We start from the raw sequence: 19,098 nt of genomic DNA, 5'->3' as shown, positions 1-19,098 counted from the left end.
TGCTCTGCTGTCTACTACTACTCCTTGTAATCTCTTCTCCTCCCCCTCCTCCCTCTTTACATTGTGGTGGATACACTGTTGACTGGAAGTGGTGTTTTCGTGGACGTTTACTCATCTAATGATTACTGAATGATTACCCGGTCCGTTATATATATCACGAAAGTTTCGTCTGTCAGTTTTTGCCGCAATTCGACGATGTATATATTTGCGAAACAGATACCCTGCTCCGAGATGTATGTCTGTGGTGCCTCATATCCTTGCGAAAATAATCCGTGGATTGACGAGCTGGCAACACTCTGAACCTGTAAACACATAAAAAGTCAGCACTGCGGGCGCCCGCCGAAGTGCAGGTACTCCTGTCATCGTCTGTGGATGATCTTGTCGAACTCTGAGACTGAACGGAATGAATGAATGGCAGGATCTGATGTGAAATTGTTTCATATTGTGGGTCGACATGTGCATGTGAGTGGCGCACCACAAAGCACATAACACCTCATCGCACTGCGCCGGGAGGACCTAGTTCGCCTCCTTTCCTTCCCTTCTGTTCGTGGAGCGATGGATAGCTCTAGGAGGTTGACCGTGCAAGGTGTCAGGAGCGGGTTGTATAATGTTTAGGAGGAAATGATTCATTTCGTATTCGAGACAGGATGATGAGCCCGAGGAACGATCTTGAAATGGGGACAGGTGGTATGGTATCTCGACCACGGTGTCGGTCACAGTGGAAAATGAATCAGAGCTCCTGAGTTGAAATTTGAAACGTTACCAATTCATTTTTTTTTGTGGGCCGACGTGCTCGTACCTCCCGCTAGGCAAGGGATTGAAACGTTAGCAGCTGGAAGACCTCCGCCTTCTTATTTCAAAGTGGCAATAAGATATGGTTGGCTAACTACGTTACTTCAGTAACTCTTTCTATGAAAAAATGATGAAGACAATATGTACAGGAATCAACGTCAACCGTCAGTTAGAAGTCAACTAGTCATCGCCGACTCCTCATCTTGTTCCCATACGCCCTCATGTTTCAAGTTTCAAGCAGAAATTTCTGCAGTTGCAAGGCAACAAAAATGGGATAGGCTGGATCCATGCCCTACATCTGCAATCCATCTGAGTACACGGGCTCAGAGGATCATCCCGTTGGTTGCCATGTAACATTGTAACTCAGCCATCTGATATGAGAACCTAAACAGAGCTTTATTCAAAGGTTTTCCATCTTTGGGTTTACTCTCATCACCGGGTCCTTCCTTTAGGACTTGCTGGATCAGAAACAAGGACACGTAGACTAAACAACCTGCGGCGGATGGACAGAAATGGTATTGCGAACTTTCTCCGCACGTTCTCTGTTGCCTGTTATCGGTCCCCCACTCCTTGCTTGATACTGTATGTCCTTAGGCACCGATTGAAAGGTACCTGCACTAGACCTACCTTAACAACCACTTCCCGCCTTGGCCTACACCACCATCGCGATTCCCGAGAATCTGCCGCGCGTATATCGTCGATGTCGGAGATCGCAGATAAACAGAACTGTACCGTGACGACTCCTCCGTATCTCGTGTTTAATTTTCCCCGCACAAGAACTTTCGGATTTATCCCACACCACCTGAGAGCCCCAAGATATTTTCATGCAGGGACGGAGCCTATTTGGACTCTGTATATCAAGAACTTCACGCTGTTCTCACCTCGGCTTCTGTTTCGACCTCCTCTTTCCCCCTCAGTGCGCGACACGTTTTGTAGGCACCGACGATGCCGCCCCAACGACATGCTCCAGAATGGACAGTAGTCGATTTCATCTACACAGGATACTGGTGGAGGAACCGAGGTCACTTCACTCTAATTATACTGTTCTGTGTGACACCGGCAAACTTACTTTTTCCTGATAGGCATTTTGATCCTGAACATTTGCCTCCTTCTACCCCTCCTCACTGCAGTCGTAAACGGGATTGATTCGTCGCTGGTCAATGGCAAGACTACTCATTCCCAGTATGCAACTTGATCCAGAATTGACGCATCGTCGTTAGGACTCCAGATTCTGCCAGATTGGCAGGAATTCTTCGGGCACCCATCGGGAAAGGTCCTAGGTGAGAGAACATCTACATCTACATATCCTTTCTTGCTCAAACTCTCTGTCAGGCCTAATCAACTCTGCTCAAAACATCGGTGGATTCATCGTACGTCAATCGAGGGCACCTTGAAACTATCGTCATGCTCAACCTCGGATAACATCCAGGGCTTACCCATGACACCGTTTGCCTCCGACATTTTGGGAAGGAGGGCAACATTGTTCATTGGGTCTCTGATTATGCTCGCTGGAGTAGCCGTTCAGATCACCGCAAGTAGCGTAAAGATGTTCATCGGTGCCCGAGTTATCAGTGAGTTTACAAACTTCATGATCAGTTGAACCAATCCTCAAGTGCGTTTTCAAAGTCGGTTTTGGTCTTACATTCTGCACGAATGCGGCACCCTTACTTTTGATCGAGCTCGCGTATCCTACACAGGTGAGACCCTTCCCGCTTGGGAAGCGGTATTGAAGGCTTATCACGGATCCACAGCGAGGGAAAATTACCTCCCTGTATAACTCCAGTTGGTACGTCGGAAGTGTTGTGGTCGCATGGGTACGATTTACTTTCGTGTTCCATCTATCTTCTCCTTACCCTGGTCTCGGAAGGTCTGTTTCGGCTCCTTCCAAAACATGAAGGGTGATTGGTCATGGCGAACCCCGTCCTTGGTCCAAGCAGGTATTCCATTACTGCAAGTTTTATTGGTCTGGTGAGAAAAATCTACTCACATAATGGTGCAATCAGCTAATAGCCATGTATAGGTTCATACCGGAAAGCCCTCGTTACCTTGTGTCGAAAGGATTTGTGAGCTATCTCGGTTAGCTGTGTGATACGAATCTTATCTAAACCTTATTCTAGGAGGGAAAAGCTGCCCGGATCTTCGCGAAATACCATGCGAATAGTAACGACGAACACGACCCTCTTGTGGTCTTTGAGATAGCCCAAATACGACATGCCATACGGTTGGAACAGGAGATTAACAAAGACACCTCGTTCAAATCCCTATTCGCGACCCCTGGGAACAGGAAACGAATGAGAATCATCATTGCCATTGCATGCTTCTCACAATGGAGGTGTGTGTGTAACTTTGCACTGAATAGCGTTTCCCGCGGTGGAGCTGAACTTTTTTTTTCCCTCAGCGGGAATGGCCTTGTCTCTTACTACATAAATTTAGTACTGGAAGGTGTCGGAATAAACAGTACCGAAACGAAGGCAGCGATAAACGGTGGTTTACAGGTAGGTTTGTTTACCTTACAAGAATCGTATATCCGTATTCAAAGTCTGACTTACTTTCGAATAGATTTTCAACTTAATCGTTGCTTATACTGCCTCTCTGCTCGTGGACTGGGTCGGTCGAAGACCGCTCTTCATCATCTCGAACACTGGAATGCTAATAGGTGAGCATCAAGTTCACAATGCCGCCCGCCCAGACGACTCATTGTCTATTATACGCTTAGCCTTCGGCCTATGGACAGTAACAGAGGCGTTGTTCAATGCTCTTCAGAAAACCGCTGCTGCCAAAGGTGCGCGTCCCCGTCCAGATCGCGTCCCTAAATATCGTTTTTGACCCCCCCCCCTCTTTCAGCCACCATTCCGCTCATTTTCATTTATTATCTTTTCTATGATATTGCCTACTCGCCGATGCTCGTGGCCTACACACTAGAGATTCTCCCTTATCGCATACGAGCAAAGGGGTTCGCTGTGATGGTAAGTTGGAAACGATTAAAAGCCCGGCCGTCCAGAATACTTAACGTGACTACCCCTAAAGAATATGACTGTGTTCCTGACGATAGCATTCAATCAGTGAGTCGAAGATGAAAAATCTGTTTGAAATCTCGATCTGAACGCAATATCTCCCAGATTCGTTAATCCTTGGGCTATCGACGCTATCGGCTGGTGGTATTACATTGTATACTGTGGATGGCTCATCATTGAACTCGTCTTCGTCGTAACGTATATTGTGGAGACCAAAGGTAGAACCGCTCGTCTACTTTTTTTTTCGATTGTCGGCTGAGCTTAAATCTTTAGGACGAACACTGGAAGAAACGGCAGCCCTCTTTGACGGTGAACAGCCGCAGGAAGACTTACAGGTCCTGGGGGGAGATGCCGCGACGATGTCCATGACGATGAGTCGCGCGAACGGTGTTACAGTTACAGTTGAAAGACACGAATCTCGTTCTGACGATGACTCGGCCTCCCTGCCTGAGAAGAAGCACAGGGAGTATGATTATTACTACGAGCTCGGCAAGCTTGATCGGAATTTTGCGTCTCCTTCGTCATCGTAGTGTTCGTATACTTATACTTTGTTTGTATTCCGAGATAACCTGTCACTCATTTACCCCCCAAAAAAAATTTGCAAGCTGTACTATACACACGAAATCATACATTCGTGCTCTAGAAGGAGGCCCAAACTTGCACGGAACCTGGTACACAGGGAAATACTCCCCATCCATCTCCGTCTGTTCTCACCTCACTATCCGGTGCACTCAAAAAACTCTTGTATGTTCGCTTGCCATTGTTCTTCAACAAAGCAAGCTTGAGCATGAGCAGCACACTACTAGAGAAAGTAGAACTCACCCGTCCGGTGTTCATTTGCATATCATACCTAGAAGAATTATTAAATCTCGACAAAATAGGCTATTAAGGGCGGATGGACTCCGTGCCTTTTCCCCTCTTTATTGCTTATCACGACTGCACATCCACTGTGCTTTGCGTCACCTTCTCGGATAAACCCAATGCAATTTCTATCCTCAAAATAGTCCTTGGTTGAGCCGTACGCGAACTTCTTCCGAGCCTCTATCAATAGCTTAATAGCCGCCGAAATTCTCTCGTTGTAGCATTCGGTGTTGCGATATACGTCTCCGTAGAATATACAGCTAACGGGTCACCATAGAGTTCAGAAGAGATTTAATGACGCAAGACCCACTGACGGACTCACGGATAACCTTCTGGACGAAGTAATATCAAAGCGTACGCTTGGATTTTAAAGCTATCTTCCACCTAACAGGCCCGCGGTCGCACGCCTTCAATACTTCGTAGATTCTAACAAATGAGGGGACTCACCCAGCTTTCCAGACTCTGGCCCTTAACCTATAACGAATGATCGATCGTCTTTTTCTGCTTCAATTCACCAACTGTAATCTAGAGGTAGCTCACAGTGCTGGCAATTTATACATGCCGATCAACGAACAGCTCGAAAAAAAAACATGCTTCGCTCACTCGTGATTATCCACGAAGGTCACAGCGTCACCTGGTCTGACTTTGGCAATTGTGTTGTTCATGATCTTGCGAAGGTCACATCGGGAACCCAGTATCCCTGCCTTGTGGAAGTTTGTGTGTAGTGGGACATCGAAGAACGCCGTCTGACGGAGATCCAGACCCAGAGGTTTTGAGAATTAATTCAATCAAAAGCTTACCTCTCCTTTGAACAGATGGATGTAAGCCAAGACACGCTTTAAGCTAAGAAATCTTAGGACAGCCAGGGACAATATTTGGAAGTATCTCACTCCGGAGACCAGTATTCAGCTTTTTATAGAAAGCTGATTGAGCGCTTTGGAAGTTCCCGTTTGTATAGGTTTCAACCAAACTCACAGACCACAAATAACCTCGGGTCTGTCGCCTTCTTTGTGGAACGGAGCTACCAAATTCTCCGTCAGAACGATGATTGGACTTGGAGGCTACGAGGACGAACGCACGAAGTCGAGGAGGAAAACCCAGTCGATGTGTTTGATCGCATCCAAGCGAAAACCGGTTGCACCGGTGGTCTAATACACAGTTTCAGCCTCAACCTTAATATTTTAAAGCAAATTTGATCACCTCAATGACCCAATGACCCCAGCGTAGCAGATCTTCACGCACTTCGGGATTTTGATGATTTATCTGGCAGAAAAGCATAAGTACGAGAGATGAACGTTGAAGTGTGTTAAAATAACTAACGTCAATTCCAAGCAAATAGTCATAATTTCCAAGTTCTTGGTCGACATTTTTAGACCATCCGTTATGTCCTTCCCCAACTGTGCGGTAGATGTCATTCAAGCCAGTACGTTCGTCGAAATCGAGACCTAACCCGCATTTTGTGAACCGAGAGCATGTAATCGGCGTCCTACACACCAGAGAAATGTTCCTGGCTCCAACGCAGTTTGCTGTACTGAAAACATTCAGGTATCGTACCAGACCGTATATAAATTCAATTGATACATACTTCGTCTCCTCTTCCAGGAAAGTCAAAGGCAGTCCAACCCTGACGACTCGAGATGCATACGTGCGAGTTTGCACAAGAAATGACTGTAAATACCTCGATTTCTCTAGGCTTTCCGATAGCTTTGAGCCTGTTATTCGGATTTACAGGTACCGCGGTAAATGCCTCCTTTCGGTCACCACCCATCTTGTGCTTTTGGAAACGTTAAGCCAAGTACTGAAAAAGCGGGGGGGACACCTACGTTTAGTACTGCATCTATCAGAATATCCACGCCGTGTTTCTTTCCAACAGTGGATGTCCGGAGGAGTTCTGCCTTCGTCCCCCAGCGAGTGCCTATCTGCTCTTTCTGGTCAAACTCCCCTAGATCCCATAAGTCGTAGGCATCGTAGCCACGTCCGTCCTCAAAATCATGAGCACACGATAGACCTAAAATCACGCAACACCCTCACTTGCTCCATGGCCTTTGTGGGAGGTGGAATCCAAACTTGTGTAATTCCCGCCCTTGCTAACTCGGGTATTTCATTTTCTAAATGCCGCCACCAACTGGTTCCGTCGTCCATTTTAGAGTCCCAAGTGAAAAACTGAATCTTTGTTGTATGCCAACATCAAACATATCCCGCGTGCGACTTAGATTATCATTGCCATATGAACATACCATAGAGGGATTATCTTCATTTCCATCTGGACCAAGCTTCATGGAGGCAAGAGCCGGAGGTGAAGCGGGGAAGGTCCAGGATTTCAACTTATGATAAAGGTCGAACATAGTAAATGTACGGAAAGGAGATTGCCGAGTCTAGCAATATTCAGGCTCCGCTCGAATTTTTTTTTCATCAAGTAACGACGGTTTAATCTTTTCTTTTTTCTTTACCGTTTACCAACCACTTACCCAGCTACGTTTTAGTCGGCGTCTTTCCGCGTAGAACTTGGACCTGGGCTCAAAATCTATGAAGTGGTTAAGAAGAAAACAAGGCCTCCTTAATCGCTCCAATCACGCTGATTCTACGTTGAGAGGAGTTTCATGACGTGGCTACACTGTTACCCACTACGGCATTGGACTTAGTACTGTACCATACATGAATGAATACATCTCCTGTAGTACATCGTACGGTAGGACCCTCTAGATGTTGGTCAGAAAATTAACCGTTACTGAGTATCGCTGAGTAGCATACCCACCCACAAGGCCGTGTATTATCGGTCTCGGTACCAGAACCAACGTCACTTTGCCCGGGTCTGGACTCTCCGTCGCTCGTTTGGTCATACTTGTGACCATGGGTGTAGTTTCGCTCCTCCCCAAGTTCGCATTCACCTCTTACGTGAAAATCCACCTCTTAGTAATTCCCAAGGTCGTGAGTATGTGGAGGTCGGAGCATCTTCCTCTCTCACTGGTGACAGTGTCGTGGGTATGTTCAAACCTCCAGTATCAGTGGCCTACAAACTCACGTTTTGAAACCGAACGACCCAGTGGTAGAGAGACTTACCTTGAAGTTAAACGAAGGGACGTCATTACCACCAGAATACAAATTGATTCTCCGCTTCTTAGGTTTGGTGTTTGCGAGATTGCTGGCCGAGTCACCAACGCCCGCAGGGGCAAGTGATCCATCAACAGCACGACTCGGAGGGGCTTTCGATTTCGACCTTGGTTTATTATTGACGTTAGGTGTCGTCTCGTCTCCGTTCTGTTTACGTCGCTTCGGCTTTCGAACAGCTGCCAGGTCCACATCTTCTTCATCACTCGCAGGCTTGCGTTTTTTTTTAACCTTCTCCTTACGATTGACCTTCTCATTGTCAGGAATGGCAGGAGGTAACTCTTCGATCTCGGAATCATCTTCGGCGACGGTAGGACTGTGCTTTTCACTCTCCTGCTGCAACTGTGAATCAGAACGGGGCTTGGTTTTTGCTCGTGTCCCCTTTGTCTTGGGATGACGGTTCTCGCTCGCAAGAGCAGTTTCCTTTCCCTTCCCTTTCCCTTTGGTTGAGAAAGGGACCTCATAGTCATCGTTGACAGGTTTGCTTTGCTCGCGTCTGCGCCGAGGGGGCTTGTTTGATGACGAGGTGTCCGTTCGGGAATTGCCAGGGGTAGGAGGAGAAGAGGGTACCGGAGCTATCGCTTCCTGTACTTCTTCCTCCGAAGCGTCACCCGTCGGGGTGTTTGCTTTCTGAGTGGTAAGGTGTGTCAGTAACATGTTGAGTACTGTTGACGGAAGGGAAGACCATACCTTATGAGGGGATGCTACGGTAGTGCCATTTGCTTTGGGCGCGGATTTGAGTTTGGCGAGTTCAGTCGTAGCAAGCTTAAAATCAGCTTCTAGCTTTTCAAGTGTACTTTCGAGCTCTTCGGCTCGTTCCTACAGTCAGACGTCAACCATGATTGTGGTCCAAGTCAAGTCCGGGTCTTCACCTGCCACAATACTCTGTTCTCTTCTAAGTTCTTCAACCTTGCCTTCGTCATCTCGGAAAACTTCGCATCATCTCCCTCGCGTTTGGCAAGCTTCGCATCAAGCGCCTGAACTTGAACTTCAAGCTCCAATCTCTTCTTCCGTAAAGATTCCATTTCAGTACCATCTTTGGTTTCTGAAGACTTCGATTTGTCGATTTGCCGCTTAAGCTCTTCATTGTTCATCTTCAATTCGTCGATAGAGCGTTCCAAGTCCGCATTTCTGTCTCGTTCATTGTCCAGTTGTAGAATAGTTCTCTCAAGTCGAGTAGCAATGGACTCTGATGACAGCCCTTTCTTAGCGCGGGCCTTCTGGAGTTCGGTGATTTGGTCCTAACACATTTTAGTATTCACGAAGCGAAGGAAATATAATAGACGAATTACTTGAAGTTCATCTTGAGCAAGTTCGCCAGCCTCAATAAGCTCGTTTTGAGCGTGCACACGAGCAACCAATTCAGCAACATTCCCTTTCAGCGTCTTTATTTCCTTTTCATATCGCGCTCTACGTTCGGCGGCCTTTCCCTCTTCCTCCTCATACACACGTTCTAACTCGCTCTCTCTGATTTGGAACCTCGTGATCATAGTATCACGATGAGCTTTCGCTAGTTTATCCTTTCTCCTAGCTGCTTGCTCCATGAGCACATTCTTGCGCTCGGTTTCGACTTGCACCTGCACGCGTAAATAGGCAATCCGATGACAGGCCTGTAACGTATCGACTGCTTCACGCCATTGCTTTTTCTCGGCATGCCACTTGGATTGTATGTCGTGAATGGTCGTTTTCGCGCGAGTCTTCTCGAGTTCAACCTGTTCTTTCAATTTCTTGGCTGTATGGTCGAGGGTACGGTTTCGCTGAACTAGATCATCGATGTGGGCTTGCTGAGAGGATTCGATTGAAGGTAGCGTACTAACCCTTCTACCAGCCATGGGGGTGAGGTTGAACCATACGTTCAACCGTCAAGTCGCGTCCCAGAAAAGGACATTTACGTAAAGGTCACTGTACTTGACCTCCACCACAACCCGGTACATAATTTGCAGCTCTAGATATGGCTCGTGGGCCAGGAAAGGTTGAGGTGATTACTGTCAAAGTACCTCGACTTCACTCTCAGCGTGTGGATCCAAAACTCGCTCGGCACATTAAACTACAAGCACAGGCTCAAGGCGTTCGTGCGGATGTCGCATCACCCAGCAGTGATTTGAGCCAGGCAATTGTACGTTGAATATCTCTGGTGGTTTCGACATGTTCAGAAAATTCTAGATCAATACTTCAGAATGGAATTCGCTGTTAATAACAGCTCGGGCCGAACGAGGCCCACAGTGGGATGTTGGTACACAACAGTAAGTAGGACATCGTTCAGTAAGGTCGTCATGCTCACATATCTTCCTTAGATTCCATGTAGACCAATACTCAGAACTATACTATGACCCTACCTTACTTCGGGAGGCCGCCAAGAAGCAATGGGATGAAGAAACAGCGTCAGACGAACCTCAACCAGAGCAGCAACAGCAACAGCAACAGCAAACCAATCAACCTAACCTTCGTCAGTCTCAACCACCACCTCAGATGATGCAAACCCCTCATCGCGATCGTGAATTCCATCCTGTCTCTAGTACGCAACCTCTTCCTTTACTGTGAAAGATAGCCGAGGTCTCCATGTTAATCATTCAACTACAGGACAAGGTTCGCATGGTCCTCCACCGGTCAATTATACCTATCCAGGATCCCCAAACATGGTGCGAGGACCAGGACCAGGACCCAGTGGCCCCAGCCCTCCTCAGTTTTCACCTGGGGCAGGCTCGACTTATAACAAAATGCCGCCTCAAAACCAATACTTTCAAGGCCGACCTGACGGTGGCATACCGAATATGGGTAGTGGTGGAATGGGTGGTGGAATGAGTAATATGGGTGGTCCCTTGGGCGGGATGGCTGGTAATATGGGAGCTGGTATGCCAGGTGGAATGAATCCAGGAATGGGTGGAGGAATGCCACCCACCGCAGGTGCGTGACCCTACCCAATAATGAGCTGCTTGTTCATGATGTTCAACGTATTAGGAATGAGACCCCAGAACATGGGTGGGGCCATGGGTGGAATGGGTGGTGGAATGGGCGGTGGAATGGGTGGCATGGGTGGAAATATTGGCGGAAATATGGGTGGAGGGATGCCGGGCATGGCTGGAATAAACGGAATGGTAAATTCCATGAGCAACCCCATGAGTAACATGAGCAATATGGGAGGAATGGGAAACATGAGTGTGGGTCGCGGGATGGGTTCAGGGATGGACTTCACGTCTGGATCTCATATGGGCATGTCTGGTGGTATGGGTGCTAATATGGCAGGGATGGGGGGCGGGATGAGCATAGGAGGTGGTATGGGTGGCATTGGTGGGGGAATGATGCCTGGTATGAATCCTCGAATGCAGGGAGGCATGGGGAATGAATTCCCTATGCACTAACACTCTTCTGCGACGGATATATATTGGTTTACTTGTATACGCAAGCGCTTGTACTTTAATCGTCGTTCCTTCGCTCTGTAATTGCTCTGTAGTCGCAGCCTAGTAATATCTACTCTACATGGCAAAGCATAAAAGAGAGGTGAGGGATATGCCTAAACCGTTCTTCACGACAGGAAAATGAGTCTAAAGTCGGTTCATCCGAAGGGGCATACTGTGTTCCGGTCCTCGTTAGAGTGAATCATTCCAGGATAGGGTCAAAAGAGATAAAAATACTGTTCACAAGTGGTATCAGTAAATCTCGTCGCCTTCTCCTTGGAATGATACTAACTTGAAGTCGCTGAAATCGAGCAAAGGGGTTGCATACTTGCCTCCGGTGATCATGAAGAAAGCCGTGCGGGTGAACTCGATGTTGTTCTCCGTACTCTCTTAGACATCAAACGTTGGCTGCGTTACAAATCCAAAAGCTTACTTGTGTTTGGTTGGAGTCGAGGAGGTTGAACGACGCCATCGCCATGTAGGAATTTCTGGATGTCTCTTCGCTTGCCACTAGTACGACTGAGGGGAGTTTGGTTTAACGCTTAGAAGTCAAACATAAAGATGTCACTTGCATGTCTGCCACTGAACGATATGAGGCGGAAAGTGAGCATCTCAGGCGAATCCAAACACGCGAACACAGAACATTCCAATACTCGAGCGAGGTCCTACGGGAGAGTCGAAGCCGCGGAGTCGTTCTTACAGTATTCCTGAAGCCGCGAGTGTCTGAAATGTATTCGCCGCCTGTCGCCCACGCAACCACGATTTCCCCCTCTGTTTGTTCTTCTGGTAGGTGCGAGCCACATAAAACAGATAGATCTACCACAGCCTCACCGACTCCTGTGTCGAGTACATTGCCAAAAGATCTGACCTGAGATAAGAAATCACGTCGAAGAACAATGATCCCAAAACGATGTCCAATAAACACGCTCGAACGCAAGAATCGAGTTCCAATTTCTGTCACGATGTCCATCAAATCCGCTTCACAAAGGCGATGCGTTCGTAAGCACTCGTGTCGGACGTGATTTGCGAATGTCATGTTCTGCGAAGAAGTACTAAAGGTGGGCACGACATCAGTCCTTCTCGTGTAAGTAGGAGCCACTTGGGGGTCCCGTAGCTTCCACATTCCATTATTTATCACAGATTACTCTTCCGCTAGACATCTAAATGCGAGGAGTCCATCATGCATTTCATCCAGCTCTCACAGCAATCCAGCTGGTCCCGCAACCTGCCCAGATGCCCACGACCTCCTTTGCATCTGCCAGATCTGTCTCCCCTTGAGGCCATACCTTGACCGGAATCTGGACGTCTTCTGTGGTCCCTACACCCAAATTTCCATGTTCGTTCCACCCCCATCCCCAGACCTCGGTATCGTTGCGTTCTTCGTTGTTGGACGATACTAGAACATGTTCGCTCCCGCAAGCCATCCTTGCTAGTTGTCTGTCAGGTGAAGAAGATGGCACATTGTTAAACGGAAACTCGACAGGACCAAGGCGCACGACAAGATTTAGGATGGAAGTACGACCTAATTGCCCTTTAAAGTGACTTCCAGTGGCATGCATGCTCCTAGCCTGTTTATCGATGACATACGTCCCGTTCCATGTACAACCAATTTCAGCACACTCTACTCCGTCTAGACCATTGAGTTGACCCCGTTTGTTCGATCCAATGCCGTGGACATTTCCGGAACCATGCAGAAACAAGCTGTGTTGGCTTCCTAGGGCTATAGAAGTGATTGTTTGATCGACGAATACAAGTTTCGGAGTAGAAACAAATGCCAATGGTTTTGGCTTCTTCAACTTGTCCAAAATATAGTCAACAGCACCGAGCTCTCCGTGTCTGCAAGTTCCCCAACCAGCAGTGAGATAGTGGTATGAACCATCGGTGAGCCGTGTATGGAAATGTACGACGACGTGATGTTGGCCTGCAGCGATTGAATCAACAGCAAGGTAGTTCTCGTCGTCAGGATGAGCACCATTGACGAGAAGATGATTGAATCGAACAGTATGATAGGGAGGCGAAGTTGGCATTGATCCCGATGCCCTTGTATTCCTTTTCACCCCACCAACACCCAGATCACCAAAATCGTCGCTACCCATTGCAACCACACGGTCAGGCCGATCAGCAAACGATAGAACGATGTACGTCGTTTGCCAGGATGCACTTATCAACCGCGGCTGATATCCTTCGAGTCCATTCTCTTGGAGTTGTAGATCGAGCCGTCGGAATACCGATGTGACTGGAATCCCGACACCCAGTTGGCCGACTGATCCATCACCGCAGCCATATAATTGTGTGCGTATTTCGTTGTCTGTGCCGACGACAACTTCCGCGAGTAGAAGGGTATGATTACCCCCACTTGCTAATTGCAAGACCTTGTGAAGATTGGCAGAATCAGCGAAAAGGCATACTCCGAAGGTGTGGGAATCCTCAGAGGTTTCATTAGCAAGCTGACCCAGCGCGTTTGACCCAGCAGAGAGAAGGGTTATGGCCATACGGGACTTGCAGTGGTCATGGAGGTGGGAGTCATTGACGCGGGATGGCACACTTGATTATGTAATCTTTCAGTACTTGCGCGTGGCTGCTGCCTGCTGCTCTCCATCTGCGCATTCTGTTTATCGCAGTGAAAATCTCTGTTCTCAATCTGTGTTACCTGCGGTGAGTATAACACATCTTTGTCCAGAGATAGTCTAGGACTTAAACCTTTTCCCCCTGTACAGGTAGGCGGGACCGTTCATCCTCAGTGTCATCGTCAAGTCATCGTTCTGACTTTATCCTATACTTCCACCACGCTGGCTTCTCTAAACTCGACAAGTGCAACCAAAACTGGTTCGTCAAAACTATTTTTTTCGAGGATCAGCCATATTTTACCAACATCGCTCAGCATGCAGTCGGAGAAAGAGGCCATAATTTCATCAGAAGAGGATGAAGGCTTATTTGGTTCTCCACCACCTTCACCTGGTCGAGGTAGGTCACCATCGCCGGGATTGGCTCTGCCAAGCAGTAGCAGCGGAGTTAGTCTGGTATCACAAAATGTGGGGACCATTGCACTTCCTGGTTCCCAGGATAATGCTGAACTTGCTGTCAATCCATTAGCCTTGCCTTTCAGCGAATCCCGCCACGGGTTACCACGGCCTCCGGTGAACGTGTTTAGGTTGAACGAAAACGCATGGGTCTCTAGTAGCTCTTCAAGATCTTCCCCGATTTCTAGCGTTGATACAGTGTCTCGAGCCTCTTCACAAACACCATCTATTACTAAATCGCGCAAGAGAAAATCTACAACAAGTGGCAACCCATCACGACTTCCACCCCTCGAAATTCCACTTCCCGATCCATCTCAGCCTCCACCTTCCAATTGGTTACGTAGCCAGGCTGCGCTGCTCGGCCATGCGGGTTTGGTAGGCGGTATCAAGCCTGCCAGCTTTTCTCATGGACGTCCTCGTGGCTCAACCCCTTCTAATCCCATAGTTGTAGACGATGCCAATGACATGAAAAATGCCCAAAAGCCCAAATCACCACGTTGGCAGCACCACCTTGCTACCGCTGACCTCAAACTAACCCCTCCCCCAACACGCGATATCGTCGATATTCTCATCAGGCAGAAGGAAGTTTTCCCAATTCTTCAGGACCTTCTCAAGCTCTTTTCGGGTAATCCGGGATTAGCCAGTACGTATCGCGATAAACAGGATGGGGTTGACCCGCCTACAAAAAGGCGTAAACTCAACTGCGTTCCGGCTGGAGCTGCCGACTGGGACGTTCCATATCCATTTCAAGTCGGGGAAGGACCGCAACGTTATCATGACGGCTGGGTGGAAAATCGTGCTAAACAATTGGTCTCTCAGCTTGTGGCCCTGATCAAAACTGCTTCGCGAAAGGCTGCTCTTCGAAACCTTATCCAAGAGCAAAATCAAGCCAGAGAGCGCCCAGAGGGAAAGTGCTGTCAACCTGAGCCGCCGGACTCTGAACACTTGGAGCCCAAGACTTATGGACACGGACACTACAAACCTGTCACTTCGTTTTATGGCCTCGACAAGTCAAATGTGCCCGAGGCCCCGACAGATACCCCATCCATCTCCCCACCTCGTACCGCGCGTTCCCCATCACCACCCACTACTTCTTCTATTGAAGACTTGATTTCCTCACTTGTTACCACTACACCCATCGGCCAGTCGAGCAATGAAACAGTTAACGACGTGAACGCCATCTTCAGTCATGTCCCTCAGCATACAAATGACATTGACGGTGTAACCGACAATTGGATGGCCCTTTTTCAGTTAATCTCCCCCGAACAAAACCAAAACTTTCTATTCAGCACTGCTCAAAATCAGGGCGACGGGGTGTCATCCGTAGCCACCGATATTCCAATGGACTTCGGTTCATGGACATTTCCGGATTCGTCTGGTGAAATTACAAGTTCCATGTCAACCTTTTCATCGTCGTTCCTCGACTCCTCTCAGTTGATGGATGTCGACAGGGACATTGCCCTTCCGGAAGTTTCTTCTTCTCCCATCCTCGACGTTGACGCTCTGTTCGGCCATCCATTGACTGCTACTCCTTCACACCTCGACCCTTTGTCGATATCTCTACCCCAAATACCAGCAGGGAGCGGAACGCCTTCCCTGGCTGCCTCTCCTATACCTTCATCTTTAGGTGGTGATTTCCCCATGACGCCTATCTCGGGTGTTGGCAACGATCCAAACACAACTGGCAACCTCGAGTTTGGTTTTGACATTGCTGATGGTATTGTACCACCTTCCCAGAGCGGTATGACCGATGATGTGATGAACGCCGCTAGTAGTCTCATGGCACTGGGTGGGAACCTCAATGGACCATGGAATTGGACTGGCAATTTGGAAGGAGGTAGCAGTAGCGTTGAGGGTAATGGCATCGGTGCGGATGCGACTCCCAACAACTCTAAGCAAGCTGCGTTTGAAAATAGGAATGCTGCTGTCAATGCCAGGATGGACATCAACCAAGGTCAAGGTATGTGGCGGCGTGCGATTTTGAACAACATGAGAACTCATTACGATGTTATTGTCAAAGGACAAGGCGACAACAACGTTCCTTCTTCTTCTTCGCCTGCTGCCGGCAACAGTAATGGACCGAAAGAACAGGAAAGGGGAAAAGAAGTCGAGGCAGAGGCGGTCAGGGATATTCTACCTGCCCTGATGTCGGCTGTCTTACCTCTGGGCATTCCCTTGCACACGCCGAACGTGAATGTTGGCACGTCTTCTGTTTTCACACCACCAAATCAAGGGGCCACGAGCTCTCAGCCTTCGAATAAGAGGTTGGACAGGGCGGAGCTGGTTAGGCTTGCGAAAGATAGGAGGGCGAAATTGGCGGAGGAGATTATCAAGGCCAGAACACAGTTGTGGGAGACTACTATTGAGCATGGTGTGCTGATGCACCTTTCAAAATTCTATATGTAGATCCTTCACAATACATAGTACTACTTATTTTGCACAACATTAGAGTAAGAATCTTCATGAGATGAATATGTGGGTTTCAAACTCCCGGTCAGTCATTACATTCTACACAACTGAACTTACCTACCGTCTTATAGATGTCACCCCGATATTGCAGCACGTTCCAGGGATTATTCGTGTGAATGGTGTATACGTGAGTATCTTCTTGGCTCTCTACCTCCATATTTAAGTTGAATACCCCTCTACAGGTTTTTGGGTCTCCAGTGTCGCCAGACCTGGGCTCTCTTCGCTTCTGTGTTCCCCGGGTTAAGCATATCGTTCATAGACGCAACTTACGGTTGTGCCCTCATATGTCTTCAATAATTGTTGCTGGTTCAGTCGACGGGATGTTCACGGGACTCACCGCCGTTCAGCTGGCACTTTTGAATTGTCATTCTGTCTGTCGTATACTTGGCCCACAAATTCACGGGGAGCATCCTGAGTATTAGGATGTCAAATGAGTACTTTAAGGTGTGCAAAACCCCATTATATGTGAGTAAGTCAAATTCAAATTGTTCAGCCGGGTGCCAGAAGTCACTCGCCCAATTTATGTAACTGGACGTCCACTGCAGAACAGTTATGTCGGTTGTTCATAAGTGAATAATGTACATCATTACATCAAAAATGACCATTACCGCGACTAAGCTTCGGTAACGATTAGAATCCCTATGAGCTCTTTCGCCCCAAGCTATCCAAGCACTTTACCAGGTGTATTCCCACCATGAGACGAGCTAGGAGTCCGACCGGAAACATCGTTATTGGTGTGTCCATCCACAAGTGGTGGAGGATGAGGAGGATTGACACTGACAGGCGAATAAAGGCGCTCTCGATTTGACGCCACCGTAGGTGGTGGTATCTAAACTCGGGGGGAAAGGCTATCAGTCTCATGCACCAGGGCCCGAAAGAAAAAAACAAGAGAAAAAAAAAAGACCACGAACCGAAGCAACAGTGGCGAGATGTGGATTAGCCGTCAAGTTCTGTGACGAGTAGAATTCGAGAAGTATGCTCAACGCCTCTGTCTCTTGTCAATCAATCCGGCAGTCGAGGGTGAAAATGGGGGGAGAAACGAAAAACCCACCAGCGACATCACCCAACCCTTCCTCTGTCAACGCAAAGAAATCAATCGCCCAACGTGTCTGATCTGGTGAAACAGCTTTATGTGACGGTGGAGTGGGTAAAGACGCAGAGGGCGCTGCGAATGATATTCGTGCATCCAGGGAAGGCGAGTTGGGTCCATCCGCCAGACGTTGAGCGAGAGTATAGCACGCGACCGCTATTATGAACGGCGGAAAGAAGAGACACAGTGGAGTTCGGTATCTTTCAGAAGATGAGTTATACGTTCTTCTTCTCAAGTACTCGAAAAAACACCGTACGAATCATGAGCAAGCGTCCAAGCATAGTCTTGTAATACTAGGTCCTGCGGTCCTGCACTGAACAAATCGACGAGGTCGGCATGGGGGCTTTCAACAGTGAAATCGAAACATATGGCTTCCAGCAAATATTCTTCTGTGAGGAGGATGTTACTCTGGTACTGATCGACTTCCTGGATTGCATGCAGAACCGTCAGCCGCTTCAGCTAAGTAGAGAGGAAGACAAAGAACTCACCGAGGAATCCGTCGGTATTTGGTCCACGGCTATCCCTGAGACCTTCGCATGGTAAACGACTGCCACATCTCTCAGCTTCCGCCCACACTCCTCAGTTTTGGTTGCAAGAAAAATACACGACGCTGCTACGTCCTGTTTGAGAAGGGAACAAAAGTCAAGTGATGTTTAAAGAGAACATGAATCTGGTAGTCAAACCTGCCGATGAAAATCTTCCATGGAATAACGCATGTAAAACCGATGTAGCCAGGTTGCAGCAGTAAAAAGTGCAGGAGATGGTCTAGGTTTTAGTGAAGGATGTTTGATACACAGATATTAGCAGTACAACGGGCCAACTCACAACTTTAGCGAAGTACCGAGCCTATACAGGAACTCTACGCCTCTCGCCAAATCATATAGAAACTTGTGGACCGGATACGGTGTAGGTGCTTGTTGTAGTGCTGAGAGAGGAAATATCCATTGTCTGGGGGATTTATTTGCTCTTGGTCCGTCCTTTATTGACATCTCATAGGATTGCGGACATATGTTGGTACGGTGAGAGCGATGTGATTGGGCATGACAGAAGCTGGACACGTGGGTTGACGTTTTGTAGGTGTGGGCAGGTCCCATATCGACTAATCATTCAATCACATCTCCACGACAGCCACAGATTTATGCAGGAAACCGTATCCTTATATTCAAGTTTCCTACGGGTGGATGCTATGGTACATAGGTTTTGTCTAAATTTGGAACGATGGGTTGGCATTCTTGAATATCTTCAAGTACAGTATGCCTGGTTCCACTGTCTTCAGGGAAAAATTGCCAGCAGCAAACAAAATTCCGCAGCGAGCCTCAACTTAGCTAGTACCGTGCCAGTGTTGGTCG

The 19,098-nt window shown here is 48.0% G+C and overlaps 7 protein-coding genes across 9 annotated transcripts; 3 read left to right on the top strand and 4 right to left on the bottom strand.

Annotated features, from left to right (window-relative positions):
* The first annotated feature begins 1,299 nt into the window (after positions 1-1,299).
* On the top strand, positions 1,300-4,415 carry E1B28_011248 (uncharacterized protein). The gene is made up of 17 exons (XM_043156266.1): positions 1,300-1,813; positions 1,875-1,955; positions 2,013-2,072; positions 2,125-2,162; positions 2,222-2,363; positions 2,419-2,489; positions 2,544-2,606; positions 2,660-2,760; positions 2,813-2,855; positions 2,910-3,124; positions 3,191-3,287; positions 3,352-3,448; positions 3,509-3,574; positions 3,637-3,758; positions 3,820-3,854; positions 3,912-4,024; positions 4,080-4,415. The coding sequence occupies exons 1-17, from the start codon at positions 1,738-1,740 to the stop codon at positions 4,334-4,336; spliced, it is 1,677 nt and encodes a 558-aa protein (XP_043006051.1). The 5' UTR covers positions 1,300-1,737; the 3' UTR covers positions 4,337-4,415.
* Positions 4,416-5,628: 1,213 nt separating this feature from the next.
* E1B28_011247 (uncharacterized protein) lies at positions 5,629-7,012 on the bottom strand (the record flags this gene model as incomplete). The annotated part of the gene is made up of 9 exons (XM_043156265.1): positions 5,629-5,688; positions 5,747-5,815; positions 5,868-5,930; positions 5,988-6,064; positions 6,118-6,193; positions 6,253-6,441; positions 6,491-6,649; positions 6,699-6,836; positions 6,905-7,012. 9 exons carry the CDS (start codon positions 7,010-7,012, stop codon positions 5,629-5,631), a joined length of 939 nt encoding a protein of 312 aa, XP_043006050.1.
* Positions 7,013-7,124: 112 nt separating this feature from the next.
* Positions 7,125-9,646, bottom strand: E1B28_011246 (uncharacterized protein). Of its 2 annotated transcripts, XM_043156263.1 has the most exons (5): positions 9,068-9,646; positions 8,648-9,016; positions 7,728-8,594; positions 7,423-7,677; positions 7,125-7,366 (listed from the first exon to the last, which is right to left on the bottom strand). In XM_043156263.1, the coding sequence occupies exons 1-4, from the start codon at positions 9,605-9,607 to the stop codon at positions 7,552-7,554; spliced, it is 1,902 nt and encodes a 633-aa protein (XP_043006048.1). In that variant the 5' UTR covers positions 9,608-9,646; the 3' UTR covers positions 7,125-7,366; positions 7,423-7,551. The 2 variants fall into 2 exon arrangements, with proteins under 2 accessions (XP_043006048.1, XP_043006049.1); XM_043156264.1 differs by lacking the exon at positions 7,125-7,366 and having other exon boundaries at positions 7,659-8,405; positions 8,466-8,594.
* An 80-nt stretch (positions 9,647-9,726) lies between these two features.
* On the top strand, positions 9,727-11,134 carry E1B28_011245 (uncharacterized protein; the record flags this gene model as incomplete). The annotated part of the gene is made up of 5 exons (XM_043156262.1): positions 9,727-9,891; positions 9,939-10,018; positions 10,070-10,290; positions 10,356-10,679; positions 10,734-11,134. The coding sequence occupies 5 exons, from the start codon at positions 9,727-9,729 to the stop codon at positions 11,132-11,134; spliced, it is 1,191 nt and encodes a 396-aa protein (XP_043006047.1).
* E1B28_011244 (uncharacterized protein) lies at positions 11,120-13,707 on the bottom strand. The gene is made up of 4 exons (XM_043156261.1): positions 11,743-13,707; positions 11,604-11,689; positions 11,463-11,548; positions 11,120-11,406 (listed from the first exon to the last, which is right to left on the bottom strand). The coding sequence occupies exon 1, from the start codon at positions 13,660-13,662 to the stop codon at positions 12,358-12,360; it is 1,305 nt and encodes a 434-aa protein (XP_043006046.1). The 5' UTR covers positions 13,663-13,707; the 3' UTR covers positions 11,120-11,406; positions 11,463-11,548; positions 11,604-11,689; positions 11,743-12,357.
* A 43-nt stretch (positions 13,708-13,750) lies between these two features.
* E1B28_011243 (uncharacterized protein) lies at positions 13,751-16,739 on the top strand. The gene is made up of 5 exons (XM_043156260.1): positions 13,751-13,825; positions 13,888-13,996; positions 14,052-16,150; positions 16,211-16,665; positions 16,731-16,739. Exons 3-4 carry the CDS (start codon positions 14,053-14,055, stop codon positions 16,594-16,596), a joined length of 2,484 nt encoding a protein of 827 aa, XP_043006045.1. The 5' UTR covers positions 13,751-13,825; positions 13,888-13,996; position 14,052; the 3' UTR covers positions 16,597-16,665; positions 16,731-16,739.
* Positions 16,740-17,198: 459 nt separating this feature from the next.
* On the bottom strand, positions 17,199-18,804 carry E1B28_011242 (uncharacterized protein). 2 transcript variants are annotated; one of them, XM_043156258.1, is made up of 7 exons: positions 18,575-18,804; positions 18,433-18,514; positions 18,238-18,369; positions 18,006-18,175; positions 17,711-17,949; positions 17,571-17,647; positions 17,199-17,488 (listed from the first exon to the last, which is right to left on the bottom strand). In XM_043156258.1, exons 1-7 carry the CDS (start codon positions 18,736-18,738, stop codon positions 17,321-17,323), a joined length of 1,032 nt encoding a protein of 343 aa, XP_043006043.1. In that variant the 5' UTR covers positions 18,739-18,804; the 3' UTR covers positions 17,199-17,320. The 2 variants fall into 2 exon arrangements, with proteins under 2 accessions (XP_043006043.1, XP_043006044.1); XM_043156259.1 differs by having other exon boundaries at positions 17,199-17,647; positions 18,575-18,779.
* Positions 18,805-19,098: the final 294 nt, after the last annotated feature.

This window comes from Marasmius oreades, chromosome 7, assembly GCF_018924745.1.
Source record: "Marasmius oreades isolate 03SP1 chromosome 7, whole genome shotgun sequence".
NCBI classification, from domain to species: Eukaryota; Fungi; Basidiomycota; class Agaricomycetes; order Agaricales; family Marasmiaceae; genus Marasmius; species Marasmius oreades.
Note: the sequence above shows the minus strand (reverse complement) of the source record. Positions and strands in the feature narration are given on the sequence as shown.

Bases quoted from the DNA above. Each gene is read 5' to 3' on its own strand.
- E1B28_011248 (XM_043156266.1), top strand. From the start codon at position 1,738: ATGCCGCCCCAACGACATGCTCCAGAATGGACAGTAGTCGATTTCATC. The intron at 1,956-2,012 runs GCAAGACTACTC...CATCGTCGTTAG, and splicing joins TGATTCGTCGCTGGTCAATG to GACTCCAGATTCTGCCAGAT. The intron at 3,125-3,190 runs GTGTGTGTGTAA...TTTTTCCCTCAG, and splicing joins GCATGCTTCTCACAATGGAG to CGGGAATGGCCTTGTCTCTT.
- E1B28_011246 (XM_043156263.1), bottom strand. From the start codon at position 9,607: ATGGCTGGTAGAAGGGTTAGTACGCTACCTTCAATCGAATCCTCTCAG. The intron at 9,017-9,067 runs GTAATTCGTCTA...AAAATGTGTTAG, and splicing joins TTGCTCAAGATGAACTTCAA to GACCAAATCACCGAACTCCA. The intron at 7,678-7,727 runs GTAAGTCTCTCT...GTGAGTTTGTAG, and splicing joins TCCCTTCGTTTAACTTCAAG to GCCACTGATACTGGAGGTTT.
- E1B28_011244 (XM_043156261.1), bottom strand. From the start codon at position 13,662: ATGGCCATAACCCTTCTCTCTGCTGGGTCAAACGCGCTGGGTCAGCTT.
- E1B28_011243 (XM_043156260.1), top strand. From the start codon at position 14,053: ATGCAGTCGGAGAAAGAGGCCATAATTTCATCAGAAGAGGATGAAGGC. The intron at 16,151-16,210 runs GTATGTGGCGGC...TTATTGTCAAAG, and splicing joins GGACATCAACCAAGGTCAAG to GACAAGGCGACAACAACGTT.
- E1B28_011242 (XM_043156258.1), bottom strand. From the start codon at position 18,738: ATGTCAATAAAGGACGGACCAAGAGCAAATAAATCCCCCAGACAATGG. The intron at 18,176-18,237 runs GTGAGTTCTTTG...CATGCAATCCAG, and splicing joins AAATACCGACGGATTCCTCG to GAAGTCGATCAGTACCAGAG. The intron at 17,950-18,005 runs GTACGGTGTTTT...ATCTTCTGAAAG, and splicing joins TGGACGCTTGCTCATGATTC to ATACCGAACTCCACTGTGTC.